Source organism: Echeneis naucrates, chromosome 8 (assembly GCF_900963305.1).
Source record: "Echeneis naucrates chromosome 8, fEcheNa1.1, whole genome shotgun sequence".
Taxonomy (NCBI): domain Eukaryota; kingdom Metazoa; phylum Chordata; class Actinopteri; order Carangiformes; family Echeneidae; genus Echeneis; species Echeneis naucrates.
The window spans coordinates 7,673,236-7,695,549 of record NC_042518.1 but is presented as its reverse complement, the minus strand read 5'-3'; the positions used below and the strand labels follow the sequence as shown (position 1 = coordinate 7,695,549).

General features: G+C 39.7%; 2 protein-coding genes across 2 annotated transcripts in view; both read right to left on the bottom strand.

The window, feature by feature from the left end:
- The window catches only part of sdr42e2 (short chain dehydrogenase/reductase family 42E, member 2), a 20,394-nt gene extending 14,424 nt beyond the window's left edge, over positions 1-5,970 (bottom strand). The window contains exons 1-2 of the mRNA XM_029508016.1: positions 5,808-5,970; positions 5,333-5,352 (exon numbers count right to left, since the gene is read on the bottom strand). Of these exons, the coding sequence (XP_029363876.1) occupies positions 5,333-5,352; positions 5,808-5,970 (183 nt within the window). The remainder of the gene's footprint in view (positions 1-5,332; positions 5,353-5,807) is intronic.
- Positions 3,946-22,314, bottom strand: mosmoa (modulator of smoothened a). Its single transcript, XM_029508371.1, has 3 exons — positions 21,377-22,314; positions 12,831-13,043; positions 3,946-6,826 (listed from the first exon to the last, which is right to left on the bottom strand). The coding sequence occupies exons 1-3, from the start codon at positions 21,480-21,482 to the stop codon at positions 6,642-6,644; spliced, it is 504 nt and encodes a 167-aa protein (XP_029364231.1). The 5' UTR covers positions 21,483-22,314; the 3' UTR covers positions 3,946-6,641.

The following is a 22,314-nucleotide window of genomic DNA, read 5'->3' as shown; positions in this document are numbered from 1 at the left end:
ACTTACAGATAATTGGTTTTGGGGATTAGTCTCAACTAACAGGTGTGTATGTGTTCAGTTTCACAACGTTGCTCAGGGGGTTGCAGAGGGCTCTCAAAAAAATCTCTGCTAGCAGCTTCACTCATACCCAGGAAGCTTTTTTTAGCCAACCTGAAGGGCAGTCAGAAGGATGTGCGAAGCATTTCTTTGCACTTAAATATTTTTTACAGATCACATTAGATGCAATCAAATATGCCCCCCATCCCCCAAAGAAAAGCTGTTTAAACGAACCCCGGCTCATCTCATCTTTATCTTGACCCCTATTTATGTATGAAGTGACAGTCGAACAATGGAAATTTCGATATTACAGCAGCCTGGGCAGCTGTGTGAAACATCAGTGTTGCCATGTCCATTTCTGCTGCAGTATGCGCTGACATGTGGCAGCTGAGATAAAAATGCCACCATGTTCGCTCTCAGTATAAATATACAGTATCTATGTGGACTCTAATGTAAAGTCTGTGTCACATCCTGTGTCATATTGGCTCACCGCTCTAAACGTGACATAACATCATGAGCTGTTGTTTGTGATTCATTGTCCTGTTTTCATGAGTTTTTCTGGAACACACACAGACCAAGAAAGGCAGCTCAGCAGCTACAGTATGCTAATGACAGAGGAAAACACCCGTTCCTCTTCAGCTGGCAGCACGTAATCAATGATGGACTGAAATGTTGCCTTCAGTCATTATTTTACTTAATCCTGGTAGCTGATAAGTGACTTAGTGACCTTTGTTCAGCTGTTTACACTCCTCAGGCCAGTTCATCAAACATTTCCTCTCCAAAAACACAAATTTAAGTATAGTTGCTTTTTCAGCTGATCCTATGAGGGCTTGCCACAGCAGGTCAGCAGTAGAATATCTGATTTGAATAAGGCTTTCGAGTCCGATGCCCTTGTTGACACAGCCTGGGTTCGGGGAAGCTGCAAATCAGACCATCAGTCCAAGGAAGAACAGCTCTTCCATGGCCACAGTACAGCAGTATATATTATATATAACTGACACACTGGCTCCACTGTCTGCCCTGTTATAGTCAAGACCTGATCAGAAAACATCTCACAATTAGGGTGTGTGTTTGTGTGTGTGTAGCAGCATCTGTTAATGTAATCGAGTCCCTCTATGGAACATCAGATGTTTGTTGCATTCCTGTCTCAATTGTGCAATGATAACATGTGTTTGTGTTTATTCATGCAGCCTTCTGTTGTTGTTGTTAGAAATATACAATGACAGAACAGCTGTCAGTGTCTAGACATGACAGCAGCATGAAGAAACGAAAAAGACAAGACAGCAATGAGCACGAGTTGCTGACCAAAGCTATTTGATGTGTATCCCTCGTTTTGATTTGTCTTTGGCCACCTGATGGATCTAATTCCAGCATTTAGCTTTAGCTCTGTTTGGGCCTCAACCAAATCCAGTGAAACATCAAGCTCCGCAGCAGCCTGTTCACCAGGAGTGTATTAATGCTTCATTATCCGCTCCGCAGAGTACACGTGTGATCCATTAAACCAAACAATTAATGAAACTATCTTAAAATGTAGCTGAGGGGAAGTGAATGATGGTTATCTCTGGCTTCATCACCGACAACATCCGGAAGAGAGGAAATATGAATATTAATTTATATTATTTATTTAAACTGTTTATTGTTAAAAGATCAACAAATATCAATATAAAATCGCAAATAAATAAAGTAATGCTACAGAATAATTACGTTGTTATGGAATAAATATCTGAAGTCAATGAATAGTAATTAAAATTTGGTTAATACGACATCAAACTTGATATCTAAAACCTTAAAATAAGATGAGTGATTATATATTGATATGGTAAGTTCCTATAAAAGAGATTGTTGGGATGACTTTCCGGAGCTCATCAGGGATTTGTTGGCTCTCTTTTGGTCTAGACCTGCTCTCTATATAAATAATCTTGTTGTAGCTGTTATGATGTGGTGCTGCATAAATGAATTTGATTTGATTAGAGCTCTTCACCCTGCATCTCCATTGTCCTTGTTTCTGTTATGTGTTCTTGACTCAGCAGCAGATCTGCTGTGTGACAGAAGATGCTGAACAGCAGGCAGACAACCATCCTGGTGGAGACATCACTGCACCTTCTGTTAGGTCTCCATTTCCCTCCTACAGACCGTTCAATACCGAAGGAAGCTAAAGTTAGTAACAAAAAAAAGAGGGCGTCTCAGTGGCCTCAGACCAGTGAGATTCACTGGTTGTATACAGCAATGAAACTGCACCTTAACTGTTTAAAAGCATTTTTTTTTTTTCACAAGCAAAATGTTTTCTTCATCAAAGCAAGATGAGTTCAAATGTCACTAGAAAACTACAAAGAAATCCATCAGAAGTTAGCCAGCGTTTCCTTTGCAAATGTCGCTGTAAAAACATCCGACTGTGGAAACTGAATTTGAGCAAAAAGGTTGAAAGATTTTTCCAGCAAATGATATTTAAAAGTCTGACTTTAAGAGGTGAAAGAGATAACTGAAAGGGCATAGACAAGAACAAAACTCCAAATATCCAGGGACAGCAGGAGACCACAAAGGGGGCAGGCAGCCAGCTGCAGGCTGAGCAGCTCTCAGTCCTTCTGGTCTCCTGAAACTTTTGTCAATCAATCCTTATTGAGGTGTGGAGTGTGAAATGAAATCCATCAGGAGCTGCTTCTTTGTCAAGTTTGTCATCATCTAACCAATGTCACTCAGGCTCAAAGCAAAAAATGAGAACATTTATCCTGAGAGTTTTAAAGGAGGAATATTATCACCCACTTTTACTTTTCTGTCCTTTCCACATGACAGCTGAGAAGTACAGGCCAGAGTCGGTTTCTCAACCCCATCTGGAGGTAGAAAACTGCTCTGGGATGTGTCAGTGTTCATCTGCCTCCAAATAACTCTCCATTAAGGTTCTGCCGACCGGACTAAATCATCTGTGGGTCCTCCTGGCTGACTTTATGACACGTTCCATCAGTCACACACACACACACACACCAACACGCATTTTTAGATATAATTATATATAATAGTATAACATATATACGCATGTTTACCTGAGATGACATTTTAATTGTTTGAATCCCCTGACGAATTAGAATTTGTCCAAGTTTTTCGTTTCGTTTACAGAACACTTGCCAAGCTGATGACTAGTGCTTGTATTTAGATTTCAACGTTAGTATTGTAACACACTGAAGATGTTTAACATGTAAACATGTAAACCAGAATATTCGCTTTGTCATTGTGAGCCTGCTAGCACACTGACATTGGCTGTCGTGAATTTAAAGCCTATTTGGGTAAATTACAATCATGGGCCAAGGACAATTCTCTCATTTAATGCTTTGCAATAAAGCATTTTGAAGTCTAAAGTTTAGTTTATCAGTGAGGAAAATATACCGCCAGCTTCCAGAAGGAATGCTCTGATAGATGAGGCCATTTTCTACAGTTTGACGTATTGCTCAGGTAGGATGACAGCATGATGCAAGTAATCAAGTGTCTTAGAAACCAACCGTTAAATGTTACTCTGCAGGAAACCCTTTATAGCACAAATGAAAAGCCTCAATATTACTGCGTTAGTCCGACACTGTCTAAAAATAGAGCTCAAGGTCACTGATGAGTTGACTGTGTAAAAACGCCTAAAGGGAAACTTACTTCACTTGCTTGTCCTTACTGTCTTTTAAATGCACACTGAAAACAGTGACTGTTTGTTTTTTTGGGACTCGGTGAAGTAGGAGGTGAGAGACTTTGAGACATACAGTATCCTGCAATGTGAAATCAGCAGAATTCAGCATTTCACTTGATGAGGTGAAATGCTGAATTCAAAAGGAGAATTTCAACAATCTCTTCTATTTTATTCATCATCTCAGCTGTGGGTTAGATACACCACATCCCCTTAAATAAACACAATAAACCATCAGACTATCAGAGTCACGCACACCCATTTTTTCTGTTTTTATTCAGTGATAAATAATTTTCTATGTTCATAGGCTTTATGTGTAGACATCCGATCAAGCCAAGAGACAAATTAAGAGGGCACACATTGCCTCCATTAGAAAATAATAGCAGAAACAAAAACAATGAGGTAAGACGTTTCTTTTTTTATACATTTGTGGTGTTTCTATTTCTGTTACCTATACTGTTGAATGCACAGTGCTTCCTAATACAGAAATCCTGCCTTGTGTGTCTGTACATTATTAAACAAAAACAGGTCATGGCACAACACTGAACAACCCGATCCAGGGCATTGCAGAGTGTATGGTTTAGCAGAATACATCATCAGACCGAGAGTATGAAAAGCTGAGCAGGAAACAGAAATACAAAACAAAACTAAGACTTATTGACCAAGCTCTGTGACTGCGTCAACACACACAGACACACACCTTTCAGGAGGGATGCGTCAATATAGAGAACGATTGTGCAGTATGAGACCCAAGCTGAGAATTTCTTTGTACAAAGATGTGGAAGAGCTTAAATTATTGATCAAAAGAAGGAAATAATCAACTATCCCCATAATCAATAGGCAATATACCTTACTTTTTAAGCATGACAGACACTAACTGATTTGTAGCTCATACTAAGTTGTTTTTTTTTTTTCATTATGATATGTGATGGTGACCAGAGCTGCAGCTAGTTAAATTTGTTCACAGCTTTTCAAAGATGTCTTTGTTGTACAAACCACTAGACTGAATCTTTTCAAACAAGACAATCTGAATATATTAAATTTGAATTCAATAGTGAAAATAATCATTAGTGAGGACTATGAAATGAGCATAATTAAGGTCAACTGTTCAGATTTGGATATTTATGGAAATTTTGCCCTGGTGCAGACCAGCATGAGCTCTAAACTGGAATATAGACTTTATGGATATGTCAAAGGCGAAAGGCTTAACATATAAGGGGCACTTTTTCACTTTTTTTTTTTTTGCTTATTAAATAAATGAATTCAGAATATAAATAATTTTGCAACAAATGTGATTCTTAATTAATAATTTCAGACATTTCTTAAGGCAAAAATTTATTTTCTGCTTCCAGCCTTTCAAATATCTTCCTTAAAAAAAAAAAAAAAAAAAAAAAAAAAAAAAGATCGCATTTTCTTGACTTTTGATAAGCATCCCTTTCAATGATCACTAAACAATTTATAGAAAATAACCCAAATATTAACTAATTCAAAGTGAAGAAACAGTTGTGGCCCTAATGAGCCAATCTCCACGATACAGTGTGGTGTTTACAGTTTCAAATACGCATGTGTTTGTGTGTGTTACGTTCAATCATCTGGAGCGTCACACTGAGGCACAGCCCCATGCATGGACCTGACCTGCAGTCCCAGGGCCTTCACTGTTGTACAAAACAAAACCAAAAAAAAAAAAAATACTCCCGACTCATTTCTTTCCTGTCCAATGTTAAAGGAGAATACCACCAATTTACAGCATTCATGTTATTTTCACACACGCCCAAAATAACCTTCCATTCATAAAATTCAATACTGTCTACTGTAATTTGGAAGATACAAGTCCATCTTAACCCCTCAATGTCACACCACAGTGATGTACATCTCAAATAATACTTCTGACAATTACTTTGCCTGTGGCTGCACTTAAACAGGATAAAGATTAGTACTGCTAACACAAGAGGTGTGTTTATGTTCAGATGATCATTCTCTAACTTCACAGTTGTCTAGTTATTGGCAAAAGATGTGCATCAGTTTCCTTTATCTTAGCAAAGTAGCCAAGCTAAAGTAACACTCAATATTTTTTTGCTAATCATATAAATAACATAATGCAAGATCTTACATTGAGTGGCATTCTCTTTTCTGGTCCTCGCCTTCCTGTCCTGTCCCAACGAGGTCACCCCTTGTTGGTACCTGATCTGGAGCTGGTTGGAGACAGAGCGGTGACACACTGGCACCAGCCTCTTGTCAGCAGCAGCCCGTGTGTTGACACAAACAGCTGCCATCACAGCTGCTCTTCCCCAACCACACACCTGGGACCATGTGATGAGCCAGGCGAGAATGAACCCTGCTCTAAAGCAACCCCCCCATATCCTTCAGGGATTTAGTTCAGTGAACCTCAATTACACTTAAACTGCTTCAGTGGAAAAGGGGCAGGGGGTGCAAGAGAAAAAAACAAACAAAAGGTACAACAGAAAAACACAAATGAAATAGCAACGAGAAGCTGAAAAAGCAACCGGCGCTCTCATGACGGTGCAGATGTGTGCTGATGGCGGCGGCGAGGGCAGCTGGGAGTCAAGTAGAGGAGTGGCTGTAGTGGTCCTCAATAAACCCCCTTTCCAACAAAACAATAGAGACAGCCATATTTTAAATCGACAGTGGCAGGGTGCTGTGACAGCCTCAGCTGCCCTCTGTCACAGTCCGACTAGCCTTTATGCCCATGTCCCCTTTTAGTGTTTTGTTCATTTATTCATTTTCATCTTTTAGTAGTTAGGTGCTCCACGGTGCTGCGGTCCCTTTACACATAAGCTGAGGCTTCTCTAGTTTCAGGCTTCTGGCCAGAGTTTGTTGTTTTTTTTTTTTTATTTTATTTTATTTCAGTCATTGTGTATTTTAGTGAATCCCTTAAAATTTCCAGAGCCTCTTGTGTCCGTCCAGAGGCAATACGTTTGAGTCCTCAGCCTGGGAGACAAACTTTGCCTGCAAACAGCAGTCCCACTATGGTGAAGAAGATGGAAAGGACGAACAGCACGTATGAGGAGCCAACCACTGTGTTGTTGGGCAGCTTGTACGGCTGACCTCCCACCTCGTTGATATAGAAACCTATGGGGAAGATGAGTGCCGCCATGCAGAAGAGGATCACTGGAAGGAAGGCAAGATAAGAGAGAAAAGGTTATTGTTTTGAGCTTAATGATGACACAAAGATGAATCTGGGAAGACTACTTTTACTCCTCCACTTTTCTAAGTCATATGAAAACTGCATGGATTTTAGTCACCATAGTGTAGTATGCAGATATAACAAAAAGTCTATTATCATTTCAAATATGTGACTAGAATTGAATCCTGTGGGCCAACAAAAGGCCCACAGTGGTGGTGGTGGCGGTGGCGGTTTGTTCTTTGTTCCCTGCACAAGTTGCAGAAAATTAAGCATAACCTCACTCAACTTGAGCAGGAAGTGCAGGCTGCTCAAATTGAATTCAATTTTAGCAACTTCATTAGTGTGCCACAATAGTTCCTTTCAGATGGCCCTGACGGAGCAATTACACAAAGCAGACCCATGGCAAGCACTTCCATCAGCATGACTGTTTTTTTTGTTTTTTTTTAAAGGAAGCAACACAGCAAGAGAGTATCTCAGTCAGAACACTGACTGCTCTTTTAAATGTCCTTTACATAACTTAAATGTCCTACAAAATGTTATATCTTGTACATTATTGTTCTCAGTGTTGGACGCTGGACTCCGAACAAAAAATTTGAGTAGTTCAGCCAAACCAAAGGCTGACTACAGAATGCCTCATTAGAAAAGGAAATCTAAAACAACTATTTAAATATTTTAGTTTTGCATGATTTCAACGCTCAGTTAAAAATCATCACTGGAGCAGTAAGTGGGGAAAAAGAATGTCTCACATATTAGCTTTAATACCTACTTGAGTTCTTCGTGTTGATAATTTTCAGTCAGTCCTTGGTTTGTTGTGTCTACTTTACTGCAATAACCCTGAAAGTTTCCCACTGTGAGACCGCAACAACAACAAATACACAGTGTTTGCTATCGGATTTAACGCCATCTTCCACACCTTTCTCTACAATGAAAGATAACAGTGGGTGGGTGGGGGGGAAAATCACACTTAAAATAGCAGCTTATATTTGCCTTAATAGTGGCTTATTTCAGATTTTACAACTTTAAATTATGTATTTCTGATATCACTAGAAGGCAATAATCCTCAACCGCAAAATTATGCTTACATTTTTAAAGGCCAGAATTAGGCCAGAGACTTACTTAAACCTTGAGTTTGTAAAATTAAACTGTAGAAGAGGCTGATGGTGAAACCTCCTACAGCTGCCAGATGTCATCATTGATTTACTGATCGTTTATGTCAGGAGGCAGAAATCTCGGCGGTGTTTGAACTGTACAGTAACACTGATTTGTTTTAGTAATTTCTTTCTTTCTTTTTTTGCGAGAAGACAAAATTGCTGAATTTAAAACATGTCAACGAATACTACCACTAAAGGAATCAATTCTTTATCATCACAAACTGCTCAGGCAGGACATTTTAGTAATGAGATTACAAGATTTTATGAACTTTTCAATTGTAGTGTGGGATTAGAAACGCTCCATAGCATTGCATTCATTCAACATAGTCAGCTTTATGATGGACCAAAAAAAAAAGAATTCTAAAGCAAACAGAACCAAAGTCAACAGTTCCTACTCTTCTTCCTCTTTGACATCTAAGCAACTCAATTTTTTCATTAAGAGATGAAGGTGTGTTTCACTTATAGCAGATAATGTAGCGTTGAGTGGTTTGCCTCAAGCAGGGATGACAAACTGACTCCAGAGGTCTGCTAAAATCACTTCCTGCCAACTCCATGCACCCAGTTTCCTTCCAGGTTTGGTGGCATTTATCCTCAACTGCTGAGCTTGTACTTCTGTCATGCAATGTTTTACCCTCAAAAATCTGTTCCTTAAATTCCATGGGCAACAGTATCAGAAGTACCATTGTTATTCTGCAGTAGTTGGATTTCTTTAACTGTACACAACAAATCCTGGTTTCTGAGTATAGGATTAGGGAAAAAAAAAAAAAATTCTACTGAAAGATGGGGAGAAAGATTTATCTGCTTAACTGGAAAATGTGCACGACCACGACAGAGGTAACAAACATAGGTATTGCTGTAACAGGAAGCATAATTTTCTATCACTAATACACCCAGAATAGGCGAGATATTGGCCAGTTGTGTAAATTGTCTACGTTAGTATACATGCATATATAGACACTAAATTATCTACCTCAAGTAAACTCTGATTAGCATACTGACTGGTGGGCTCTGAAATGTGTATCAACCCAGGGGTATCAATTAGCTTGCTGTACTGATCGCACGCTCAGAACCTTTACAATCACAGTAGAAACCCATCTAGAGGGGGAAAAAAAAGGAACTCAATAAGGTGCAGTGATGTTCTGCTCAGCATTTGCCAGGTTTGTTAGCAGCTGCAGAGCAAAGTAGAGGTCGGGGTGTGTGTGTTCTGTTTCCTTTGAAGATGTTATTTTGGACTGCTTTGGTACAGCTTTGAGTCCACTTATGTAATGCTCTGTGACGGTAAACGGCAAAGAAAAGGGAAAGATGTTTGAGAACCACAGAATCTCTATTTATTCTGTTCTAAACTAGAAGCATGCCCAGGACTGCTTGTCTGCAGCCAGAAGCATATCCAATCATAAAGGAGCACTGTGATCTGTTATGATACCTGTGTACTACATGGACTCTAAATATCAACTAACTTAACAGAATTACAAAGACTCCAACTCAAAATATGACTGCTCTTAAAGTAAAAATTAACTATTAACTGTTATTTTAATTACCTAAATTGCGTGCAATCTGTGTGGTTCATGAAGGTATTTTTATCCCTTGGTCAATCTTGCCACTTTTCTAAGTTGTTCAGTACCTGAGGGTTGTTGCATTAGAATGGTGATATGGAGTTTTGAGAGTCTGCAGTATTACAGCAATGTGGATGCTTAGCATACCTTATCAAGACCTTCTCTGTGTGTTCTCTATCTGTCTAATCTGTAACATTTACAATTTAGACCAGGAATTAAATATATCACAAGGGATGAGAAAGGCAGATGAAATCCTGTATCATGGTAAGAAATTATTAAATAATAAATTAGTTTTTGCTTAATCTTGGAATAACAGCTCCTCACAAAGAGCTTTATTTAGTATGGCAAGAATCATAAAAATGCAATTTAGGAATACTACTAAGGCTGTCACAGTCATGGAATTTCCCCTGCCTAGAGACAGCAAATGTATTGTGGTTGCAGAATCTTTGGATTGTTAGTATCACAGATGCATTATCTTCCTAATTAATTTCTGAGCTGTGGTTTGACCATCGTTTAGACCTGAGAGTATTATGCTCAGATACAGGCCTGAACAGCCAGTGTGGGATATGTTGTGGTGACTCTGATTTCAATGGCTTCATACACGGATACACTCTGGTAAACTGAAATCACAAGGCACAAATGCAGGCACACATTTCTGTGTTTTTTGCCTGCTCATTAACCATGTGTTTATCAGTGAGGGGGTATGTTTGCAGAAGGATGTGATGAAAGATAAACTAAAGCCGGAAATCCATAGCTCAGCATTTTTCCTGCAAGCTTCACCAGTGAGTTAATTGAGGCGCACCTCACGGTCTAGGTCCTAGGTCACTCAACTGATGATGCATGGAGCCTTGCTCAGTTCATGCCAAAGAAACTACAGACACTTTGCTGATAAACTCGTAACTCAGAGTAAATATCTTTGTAGTGAAATATCAGCCCTTAAACAAATAGCCGATTTATTGATCAGTTCACTGAGTAAAAATGAACACAACATTTTTGAATATAAACTGTTGAAATCCCAAAGGCCAAACACTGACTGGCTGCAGTTTCTTAAAATGAGGTTTTGTCGCTTTCATTTGTTTTATGTGAAGGTTCGGGGATTCATTGTAGTTAAAAAAAAAAAAAAAAAGGGGGAGGGGGGTTCTTTATACAACATTGCATTTTAATAGAAAAAAAAAAATAATAAATCAATCAAAATAGTAATAAAAGGGACAAATATATAATTAAAATACATTGCAGCTCTATTTAATAATGATGTAATGTAAGACCTTGTTAATGTAGTTTGTTTATTATGTCAGTCCCACTCCACCCCCACAGTTGACGGTAACACCTTGGGGAAACACTGCTGGTGTGTGCGTACACAGACACAGAAGCAGCCCTGTGCTGGTCATACAAAGCTGTCCATTCAGGTGCTGGTTCCCTCAAGCCAGTTACAGGACAGACGACCCACCTCTTTTCAAACCTCATCACCTGTTTGCCCTGAATTAACCACCTCCCATGTCCTTGCCACCACCTTCAATCTATTTGTCCTTTCACCCCTTCCATTTGTATCTTTATGTTGGCAACCACCTTTCACTAACACCCTTAGCAGCTCTTGACCGCTATAAACATGATTATTTAGTTGGCCAGTCTCCCTTATTCAGGAGTTCATCCTTTCTCTCACTTAACCTCTAACCCTCTCCTCATACACAGCATTCTCAGCCATGCTTGCCATCATAGCTTAAGCACAGCAACATCAAGAGGAATGAAACTCTACTACTAGGTCCCTTTTGCCCATTTTATCCACTTTAAACAAGCTCTTAAGATAGAAGAGGAACCTCAGAAGCCCATCAATCACTGAAAACAGACAGCCATTTTCCCAATTAATCTATACTCTACACCTCGTCATTTTTTTGCTCTTTTTATAAACCATTTTCACGGACAGTACACCTTTGAGTCTTTTTGGTTTCCTGGGTGGCTTGTTTCAACTATGGCTGGGCCACCAAGCGAAAATTATTTGATGAACTTAGATCTAGCAGTCAGACGAATAAGTCAGAGAGCCTCAATACATGACACTTGCAGGAGAAGGCTACACCAATTTTGTCTTAAAACAAAACAAAAAAAATAATAATAATAACAACTTCCTCCATTTGTTGTCAAGGATGAAAAAATGAAAAGACAGCAAATGAATGCTGTTGATCCTCTTATCCACTTAGTTCAACAGCAGTTGTATAGGGATTATTCTGTCCCATTCTTTTCCACCCATGCTCTAGTGACTTTGTCCTTTATCCCTTTGTCCCTACGTGGCTGCAGATATGTCACAAAGACAGAAAAACACAAAAACAAAAGCTCAGTGATCATATCACACATGCTTTAAAACAGTCTAAAAGAGAAAAAAAAATAAAATCAGGACTAATACCTCTTGTCTAATATGACCAACAGACGCTTAGCAGGGAGACATGGGTGACAATTGCTCACAGTTGCCATGGCAACTTTCTTACTTCCCTTTAAGTGTGATCATTAAATAATGTCTCAATGCCTTCTTAAATTAGCTGCTGACACAGATTTGAGCTCACTGGACACACAGAGTTTGTGGAGGGGTTTGTGGATGGACTCTAATGTAATGAATCATTCATTGATTGCTTATTTATAAGTGATTAATAAGATACAAAACCTAATAATAAATCTGCATTTGGTCTGACAGGCCAAAAGCTTGTGTGTTTGTTCAAACTTTCAAACTATAAAACAGTACACAGCATTGTGGCTTCATATGCTACTGCTCCATCTCTAGAAGTGTGCTTGAGGCCGTCTACTTCTCTAACTAACCAATCAAACTCCTCCCTCCCACACAGCCTTATGAAACCAGCTCAGCCACACGAGATGGATGCCGAGTTATCATCCAGTCCTGGAAGTGTATCAATACTGCAATCATGTTTGAGTAGAAAAGAGCAAGTAGTGATGTTGAATGCAAAGATGAAGAGAAAAAACAGTGGAAAAACAAAGTGCCCTGCACATAGTCTCAGAAGCAACATCTCACACATCATCATGCAAATTAGCAATGATTAACTGGGCTAAAACCAATTTTTCACACTGATTCAGCCTCAGCTCTTCCCTAGTCATTATTTCTTGCCCTACAGAGACATGGAGGTAATAATGCAGCATTGCTGATTTTCTAAAGGTTATGCCATGACAGATGCAGTCAGACAGAGAGGAAAGTGAAAAAGCACAAAGGTGAAATGTGCTGTGGACAAGTCTTGTAAAGCAAAATAATTTAATTCAGTGTGGATTTTATTGTGTCATTCACTTACTGCCAGTGAAGGCAATCCAGCGGGCGTATTTTGTGGCTTCTCTGCGCCAGTGTGATGCCACCAGCAGTCCACAGGTGACTGTGAGGGAGATGATGCCCATGATGATGAAGAAAAGCGTGGTGACCCACTCGGGTGGAAGCCGTGGTGGAATACAGGTTCGGTCTCGTCCGTGGATGGTCTGACATTGCCGGACTAGACCAACTGTAAGGGCACCTGCAGAATGAGGAAACTTGTTGGATGAAGTGTTCATTTTAATGAATGGATATTGAGGTTACTGGGGAGCACACAACATGAGTTTACAGCCTTTTTGCACCACAGATAGCTGTTGTGGAGAAGCCAAAGAGGTGTGGATATTATAAATGATGCAACAGAGCTGATGCTCCAAGATAGTCAATAACTGGATATTTTAACTCACATTAGGCATTTCAGCTCCCTTTCATTTTATGAGCAAACTTACTAACACAAATCAACACATTTATTTATTTATTTAAGAGTAGAGGGAAACTAAAACGTCCTACAATTAGATTATACCACATCAATTTGAAGGTAATTTCTGCTAAACAGCAAACAGAGCCCCTAGAATATATATTTGAGAGTGATAAGGAAAAACTACAATAAGAAAAAGTGATTTATATCATACCGCAGACAAACAGTAATGCAGTGAGGAATAATTGACATGATTTCACGTTCATCTGTACCTATCTGTCCCTCATCAGACAAAGGGTTTCGTGCCTCACCCCGTGTAATAAGCAGAGCCCAAGCGTGAAGGCCAGTACAGAATATGCTCCAGTATTGCAGCTACTCTAAGAGGAAGCAATTAGACCAAGTCCTCAAGGGACAGATCTACACAAGTAAGCAGAACTCAGCTGATCACAGGTCTCAGGCAAAGAAAGGTGGACTTTAAGTGATAAGCTGTATGGGATATGAAGTCTTCATCTATAAAATTATAAGTCTTAATGACCAAAGGGGTTTCATCAATGAATATTTGAACGATAAGACTTTTTTTTTTTTTTTTTTTGGGGGGGGGGGGGGGGGGGGGGGAGACAGTACTTTATGTATGAAATGCCCTCGTACATTTCAGTGAGATTCATCTTAAATGCAACATCTTGCATGAGTCAGTGCCTAAAAGGCAACACCAACCACCATTTTACCGTCATGTCAGCCCAAGGTACTGTTTGATAGTGTGAAGGCTCAATGTGCAAGCAACAGACAGTTCTTGATATGGTACTAATGATAAATATACATTATTAGTTAATATAGCCCACACTGGCAATTATGCACAAACGTTTAATTTTGTAAGTTGTAGGTTGACTTCATCTATTCTCGTCTTTGTTCAGGTCACAAGTCCCAATAGGAGCTAAATCAACAACTTGCTTGATGCACAGGCCCATACAACACATTTAGGAGGTTAGCACATCTATGAGTTTGTGTGACCCATAAAACTTTTCTCTACATTGTCTGGGGCAACATGTACATTTATCACCAGAAACTATAAACGTACCAACACTTTTATGTGCAATTGTGCAAATGTCAGGATGCACACATTTAACAACTCCATGGAACTACAAATATACAATTAGTAGGCTACATTACTGTATGTTGCTTTGAAAAATTGAGGTTTTTAAAAGAACATTATTTTCTTAGGAGAATATGACAAGGTTCCCTCCAAATGTTTAAGGCCTAATCTGAAAAGAAAAATTAACAAGCTGTAAACTCTCATTCCACTGACCACAAAATAACCCATTCACTAAATGGTGAGTCTGTGTGGGTGACATAAAAGTTCAAAGTGGCTCAGCAGGTGGGCGGACATGTGCATGAGACAAGTATGCAAGCTAGATTTTAACAGCAGGTTGGTATGTATGTTATCCAAGTCTTTGCATAACGAATGCATGATGCCACTAACAACCCCACTGAGACTAAATCCCTTGAAACAGAGAGCCAAAGCTTATGTGAGAAAAGTGTTTGTACTGCTTCAGAGGCATGGTGGGCTTTGCTGGCTGTCCAGAGGAAATCCTGTCCCCTTTAAAAAAAAAAAAAAAAATCCAGTGAAAACACTGCTCTTATAGCAACAACCAGACACAAACTCAACCCAACTGAATCATAACAGATAACACCAGTGATTCAAAAGAAAATCATTCACAGTAATGCTGTAAAAGGCAAAGTTCAAATACAGCTAAAAACTTGGAAGTGATAAATGTCCAGGTTAGGGCATAAAATCTATCTTTAAACCCCCACACAAACATTCTCTCATTTTATCAGTAAGGAAAAACATGCAAAAGGATATTTTTGGTCTTCAGCATTAACTTATCATCTGTACTAAATCATTTCTTGCTGTGCAGAACATTTACGCAATGAGAATAAAAAGGAAAAAAACTGAGGTCATGGCTGACGCCAAAAATGGCACCTGAATGGCTAAACAAGTAACTGAGCCTCCTGTAGTCAGCTCAACATTACAGAGTAACCTTGAACAAATTAAAGAGCAGAGGGCGACTGAGGTAAAGCGAGGGGGGCCTGATGTTGGGAATCAGTTGGTATCAGTTTATGACCATTTCCCCTGGATGCTCAGGCCTCCTGCTGTTTCACTGGCTCTCTGTGGAATTCCTGGTCTACAATGGGCAGACACGCTATGGCACAGGAGAACAGGTAAACAACTCAACCAGCAGGTACACAGCTACACACAAACACACACACACACACACAGAAAAAAAAAAAACTTAAAAGGTAATTGATGCATGATGCCTCCATTTAACCATGTGGTAGGAGGATGTGGAAAGGTCAGAAAGCCCTCTGTGTATCTCCATGCAGAACAGTGTGCATCACTGCAAACACATACAATGCAACCATTCATTTGTGGATAATAAATACTGAGCAAGGAGACCACAAGCAGTCCTAAATAGCAGTGCTTCAGTTTGGTAGAGTCATTTCGCACCCAAAAAGCTGATGGCACATTGCTAGAATAATGACGTTCATTTCCCAACACAGTGCATCACTAATTCAATTGTATCCGTCATCTGACTTGGCATATCCTCGGCCAAAGCTGAAGAATGGTGAACTCTGATGTGTAAATGGAGCTTATATACAGCTGGAGAGCACAGCAAAAAAGGAGACAACACTTCAATGCATCAGTCATTAATCCATTAAATAAAATAAAATGAGGAAAGTATGTTCAAGTCTACACAAATGCTATATTTAAACTTCAGTTTGTGTGTTTGTAAAGAAGACTCAGACTCTCATTTACAGAAAAAAGAACCAATTCTTCAGCTCAACTTCAGCTAAAGTTGTTAGCCTGCAGTCAGCTCTGTACCATCTCCAATTAAACACTCCTCTCACCATGTCTTGGTCTAGTGAAGAAGAAATAAGGGTCATGTCTGTTCATCTTCAGAATGATGATGCTGTCATTAGTGTGGCATAGGGGATGCTGCCGTTTGTAAGAATTGAGTAAAACAGGGTTCTGAACTTTGGTGGGTGTCAAGTAGGCAAGCTACAGCAGCCAACAGCTGCGTCTTCTGCTGCTGCTGCGGGAAGGAGCAGGAGAGCAGCTGTGTACGGTTTAAACTTGCATGCAAGATATGGTGAGCATTTAGAATGAACCACAAAGCTGTAAGAAAACAACTTTCACTTTGCTGTGAGAAAAAGTGAGAATAAAATGACTCAACATTTGTCCCACAACTTACATCACTGCATCTAGCTAAAATAAATACAAATCCAATGTTTAACACCAACAAATATCAACAGGCTCTCAACCTCACAGTGCTGTGGACAAAGCATGTAGAATAACTTTGTAATAAACCCTATTTAAGATTTCATGGCCAAATCCAGCCAAGTTAAATGCTGACAAACGGAATGGCCAAAGTTCTCATATTGAAAAATGTTCAAGGGAACTCAGCACATATGAGAATAATGAGTATTTATGGCTTGTAGGAAAGTGCTGCATTCCTTCAATCTCTGGTCAAACATTGAAATGGATATGTAAACATTACCACAAATAAATCTAAGTACAAGAGATCAGATAGAAATACTTATTTCATTTGGCTGAGCTTGTTTGTTCATATTTTTCAAACAGGCTTAAGATTCTGCAGGAGAAATAATCAGGTTAAAGCATGACAACCTGAGAAGCATATGGAGAAGTGAAATAAGATGGGTATGCACCAGGTGAAAAGCCAGGCAAAGAAATATGTGCTGTGATCTGAAACCTTATGCCACATGTAGACAATGACAGCTGTCTTCTCCTTTCTGTGTGTTTTTGTTTTACATTCAACCTGAAGGTGGTGTCTGTTGTCCCAGTTCTGAACTCATGCTGTGGTTTCTGTCGTTTGCTTGCTGGGGGAACAGGTAAGACTCTGGATGTAGACTGGGCTTGGTTTCAGTTACTTTTTATCAGTGCCAGTGTGTGCTTTGACAAGGAATACCTAGAATAATCACACATCATTTTGTCTCTTGTACATGTAGGGTTGATTCAGTTGCCTATGATCCAACTCCTGCAAAAGTCAAATTTTTATTAAAACGTATTCACCCACCTCTACATCTAGGTCAATTTGTTTTGTGGTTCTGTCATTCTTAAGATAAAAAATTTGTTACATTTCTGATCAGTGTATCAACACATGGGAATTGCATGCACTCTAGAGCAACAGCCACCCTTCCCTGTGAAAATAAATAAACTTATATCATAATAATTAAGAAACTGCTTGCCTGAAAACAGAATTTTAGGATAGTAGAAATAGTAGAATGTCTTTATTGTTATTGCACAAGTACAGCGAAATTGGATAGAAACAGTGTAACATATTCCTACCACAGCTTTCCCTCAAATCCACCTGAAACTATTGCTATCAAAATGATCAAATGGCCTGTGGCAATAGCACAACAGTAACTACAAGGTTTAACAGCCTAACGGAACATTTGTCCAGAAATGATTCTGTGGAGATTTAACAGCAGACCTACATGGATCGATGCTATGTATGAAAGTGTCATCATCATAAGTTGTGGATACAGGCGAGTCATAACACCCAACTCGCATAAAAACATTATGTAGTGTGTGTGTGTGTGTGTGTGTGTGTGTGTCTGACGATAGAATTGTTAATGTGGCTTAGAAAATGGTACCCACTTTGTTAAGAAGTTTCAGAAGGAGGGGGGGACCATAATTGGCTAAGCTGCCAAAAATCACACTCTCTGTCTGTGACTGCTGCAACAAGGGCTTTGTCTTAAAGCTTGACACAGGAAATCATCTTAAGCTGTTATTGTCTGAGGATATCACACTCAAGTGAGGACAATGTCATACAGCTATATTCAAAGTCTTTAACACTGTGTGACATCCATGCTAGTTTTCTTTCCTCCAGAATGCAGCATTTACAGGCATTTGGGTTTTTAGTATGTCACATCTTGGCCTAAAGGTTTGTTCTATTATTGGTGCAAACAATTGCACAAAAACGGCTGCCGTCAATACTAAATGCCTGAACAGATCACTTATTCTTAATTAGTTCACAACAAAAAAGCTTTCATCAATTCACCTGACCACAACAGGAGCCAGAAAGCCACACACTCCTTTAGCAAAGTCAGCTATAATCGATGCCAACAGCTCTGAAGAACATGTCTGTTTCTCCACGCTCTGAGTACAAGGATGACATGCTGAGCTCCTACAAGGGCAGGCTGTCAAGCACTGATCCCTCTGATAAGACCACCACATAGCTGGTAACAAGAGGTCAACTGACTGGAGATCAGCATGGGGAGATGCCATGAGGCTCCTACTTCATAGTAAGTTCAACTAGTCTGGGGAATGAGGGAGACAAAGTAATGTGATGAATAATATAATTCTGAAATAATTCAATCAAAATTATAAACACTGCAAGAAATGCGGATCTAATTAGGTTGAGTCCCATTTAGGCCCTATTATAGAGGCCAAATAATCAGCAAATTGAAATACAACCCTAACCCATATTAACACGAGAAGATCCAAGGAAGAAGTATTTAGTTTGTCTGGATCTTACTAAGCCAAAAGCAGACACTGCATTGTCACAAGCTGAAACGTCAACATGTGAAAAAAGGCGTTGACTAATAATGTGATATGATATGAAAGCAAATATCACCCAACTTTATAATGGAGCCCACAATAATTGTTGACTGTTAATTTCTCAAAATATGTTGCTAATTTGTCAACCCATACATGAGACAGATACTGTGGGTGATTATGTTAAGTGAAGATTAATAATGCAGCCAAAATGGTCTTTGACTGCATAATAATACAAACATAAAGGACACAAAAGAAACAGTATCTCTGAAGGAGAGAGAGCATTTTGCACAGCATGGAGGTAGTGCATGGTGGTTCTGCCTACGGGGTGCTAACATTTATATTTACAATCACTGTATGAACATTCAATAAGTGTTTATGATGCACATTAACTAGTCTGTATGCAGTAGTAGTTTATCTCATTGTACATCTGCCTACACTTCAGTTGTTGACAAATACATTATTTATCCACCCACTTAGCGTGGGTGGATACATTTTTACATAAGAGGCATGATTCTGAATCAATTCACAATTGGTAAAGAAAAAACTATTTCTGTCATCAATTTTTGTAAAACTAGTTCTTCAGTAACTTTATAGCAACACTAACATGCACAACATGTTTTGATCAAAGCCCTGACAGGAATTTCTTAAACTTTTGGCATTTGAAGTCAACATAACACAAAATTTCTGGTTTGGGTACAGCTGTACAATAACAACACCAGAATAAATAAAAATGAATAAAAGCTGATCTGCATTTGTGTTTCAACTGACTAGATAATCCAGAGAAGCTGTTACGAAACTTATTTGCTAATTATCCTGCACCAATATAGACAGAATCAGCAACAAAAATTCACACGGATAATTGCCTTTAAAAACTGAAGAACGCTACAGTGCGGCCCCTCTTAAAAATCTAAATGTGATTGTTATTTTTTTTATGTATCATTCAACAACAGTGACAGAAGATGTATGTCATTGGTGTCAATGTTGAAAGTGTCTCATAAAAACCATCCAACTCTCATTATAATCATCAAACAGACTAATAAAAGCTGTGATTGGAAGCAAAAGCAGAAACAGAGCACGAGGTGGAAGCTGGTGGCTGTACTACACCCACACTCACCGCAACACTGCAGTTTAAATATAGCAAAGGTTCAACTTTCTGGACATGCAGGTACAGGACTGTAGATCTCAGTGGGCATTGACCACTCACCTTATTTGAAGCTCTAGTGTACTAATTTCAATAATACCAGAACCTTGTCTGCAATAGTCTAAAGATCCATTCATGCATTGGAATACAACCATGTGCCATGTACTGCAGACAATGTCCTTGTTCTATTTGCATCCTGTTATAAATTTAGTAAAGATTACTTTTTCTGTTGAGTTAATACAGTACGGATGTGTATTGTGTGTGATGAACCCTCTCTGACCCAGTTACTAAGCTGTCATCCTGCAGAGGGAACAAAGAGGAGCAGCTGTCTATCAATAGCCTAAATGTGTTGAAGGAACCTCTGACACAAATAAAATAGAGGCCCAGCAGCATGTGCTCTTGTACAAAATCAGTAGGGACTGCTACAAATAAACGCCTTTTAGCTGTGATTCCTCCAGCAGTCAGAGATCACAGTAATCACATCGAGGTCATTTCAAATGTCAAGTAGTCATAACACAGAACTACTACCTTCGCTGCTGAAACAAGACATTCCCATTAGCAGTCAATTTTTCTGTATAACTGTTCATGGTTTTTTTTTTGTCTAATCTGATGTCTGACTATAGACTTAAAATCCCTTAAAATTTTCCAGAGCACATTTTGAAATCTGCCCACTGTTTAATGTTTTTGACCAAGCAATATTAATATCAGTGTATAATTTATTAAGTTAAGCCAAACTAAAAATAGCAAATCATCACATTTAAAGTAGCTAGTAGCATCCGATATTTGCCGTTCTTAGTTCATGTATTTTAATCAATTGTGTTTTATAAAATCTGTTGGGAATTAATCAAATACTGTCAGCAATACTCCCAGAAAATAAGAACTATTCTTGGTTTCTGGTCTCTAGAATGATGCTTTGGTACTTCATTGTTCTACATTGCTGACATATGAATATGAACGTTAAGTTATTTGAAGACATCACCATGGTATATGAGGAATTGCATTGAGCGTTTGACATTGTTTTGTTGACATGTCCCGAGACTTAACTGTTATCTAATTTTTTTGTAGATTATTATTGATTTCAATCTTTGAAGCAACAGAGAGCCTTCGTGCCCCTTCAATTGTGGGTTACATCTGAATTTATGACTACAGTAAAATCAACGTAAACACGAGAGCTACCAGACAAAAGGTGTTGCTGCAGATGAAACCCTCATTTCACAAACGGGACACATCTTTGTTGTGGAGATTATCTGATAGCGTGGTGGTGGAGGTTTGTTTTTTTTTTTTTTTTTTTTTTTTTTTTTGGGGGGGGGGGGGGGGGGCAGACGGAGGAAATCCTGGAAATTAAAAAAAAAAAAAAAAAAAAAGTAGTTTTGAATGACAATCATGGCCTGCTTCATTTACCTGCTGATTCACCAGTGTTGATCCAGTCTGGGTTTGCAATGCTGGCTATTGCAAAGATATCTGCTGCCAAAAACAGGCACCCTGAAATGATCGTCAGTTTATCCATATCTCCGGCTGATGAAGCGGTGAATGGCGGACCGATGGGGATGGTGGTCGCTGTCCAAATGCGTCCCCGAGTGTGAAGCAGCGCAGGGTTATCAGTCCAACCTCGCCCCCTTCAGCAGGAGCCTGCTGTTGTGGTTCCGCTGTGCATTTTGCAGCAACGTTAGCTCCTTCGCGTCAGACAAGCGAGAGCCTGCAGCGACAAAAGGGGCTCGTTTACATCACATCTCCACCGGCCGCGGTTAGTCCGGCAGGACGAAACAAACGCTCTCTCTCGGCGCCGAGTCCCCGAACAGCTTGGTTTGTCTTTCGGATCCGTTTCGCAGCAGCAGCAGCAGCATCGGGCACGGCTGCAGCTAGCAGAGAGCTAGCTAGCTTACTTCCCAGATTCGGGCTCGCTGAGCCGAGATGCGGCCCAGGAGCTGCTCGACGGCCGAGACCGCGACGGCGTTCGCATTTCAGAGCCAATGCCGGACAAACGGAGCTGAAGACGGGGGCACACCGACGTCCTCCCCACCTCTCGGTATCCGTGTCTCGTTAAGAGTTTGTTTGTTTTGTTGTTTCTTTCTTTTTTTTTTTCTTTTTTTTCGGTGAAGGTCTGCCGTTACCCGTCAGGAAAACGAGAACCCATCAGCGTCTCTGGCTCATCCGTCTCCCCTCTCCGCTGGAATAGCATCTGGTACTCCCAGTCCGTCAGCCTCGGCTCCGGTCCGCGGTGAGGGGACAGAGGACACGGCCGCCTGCTTCGGTCGGACGGGGACTCGGTGTGGACGGTGGGACGGCAGCGGTATTGTTGTGCTCTCCAGCCTTATGTCTCCCGTTAGCTCAGCCTCCCT

Bases quoted from the DNA above. Each gene is read 5' to 3' on its own strand.
- mosmoa (XM_029508371.1), bottom strand. From the start codon at position 21,482: ATGGATAAACTGACGATCATTTCAGGGTGCCTGTTTTTGGCAGCAGAT. The intron at 13,044-21,376 runs GTAAATGAAGCA...CTCATTCTGCAG, and splicing joins CAACACTGGTGAATCAGCAG to GTGCCCTTACAGTTGGTCTA. The intron at 6,827-12,830 runs GTAAGTGAATGA...CCTTCCTTCCAG, and splicing joins CTGGATTGCCTTCACTGGCA to TGATCCTCTTCTGCATGGCG.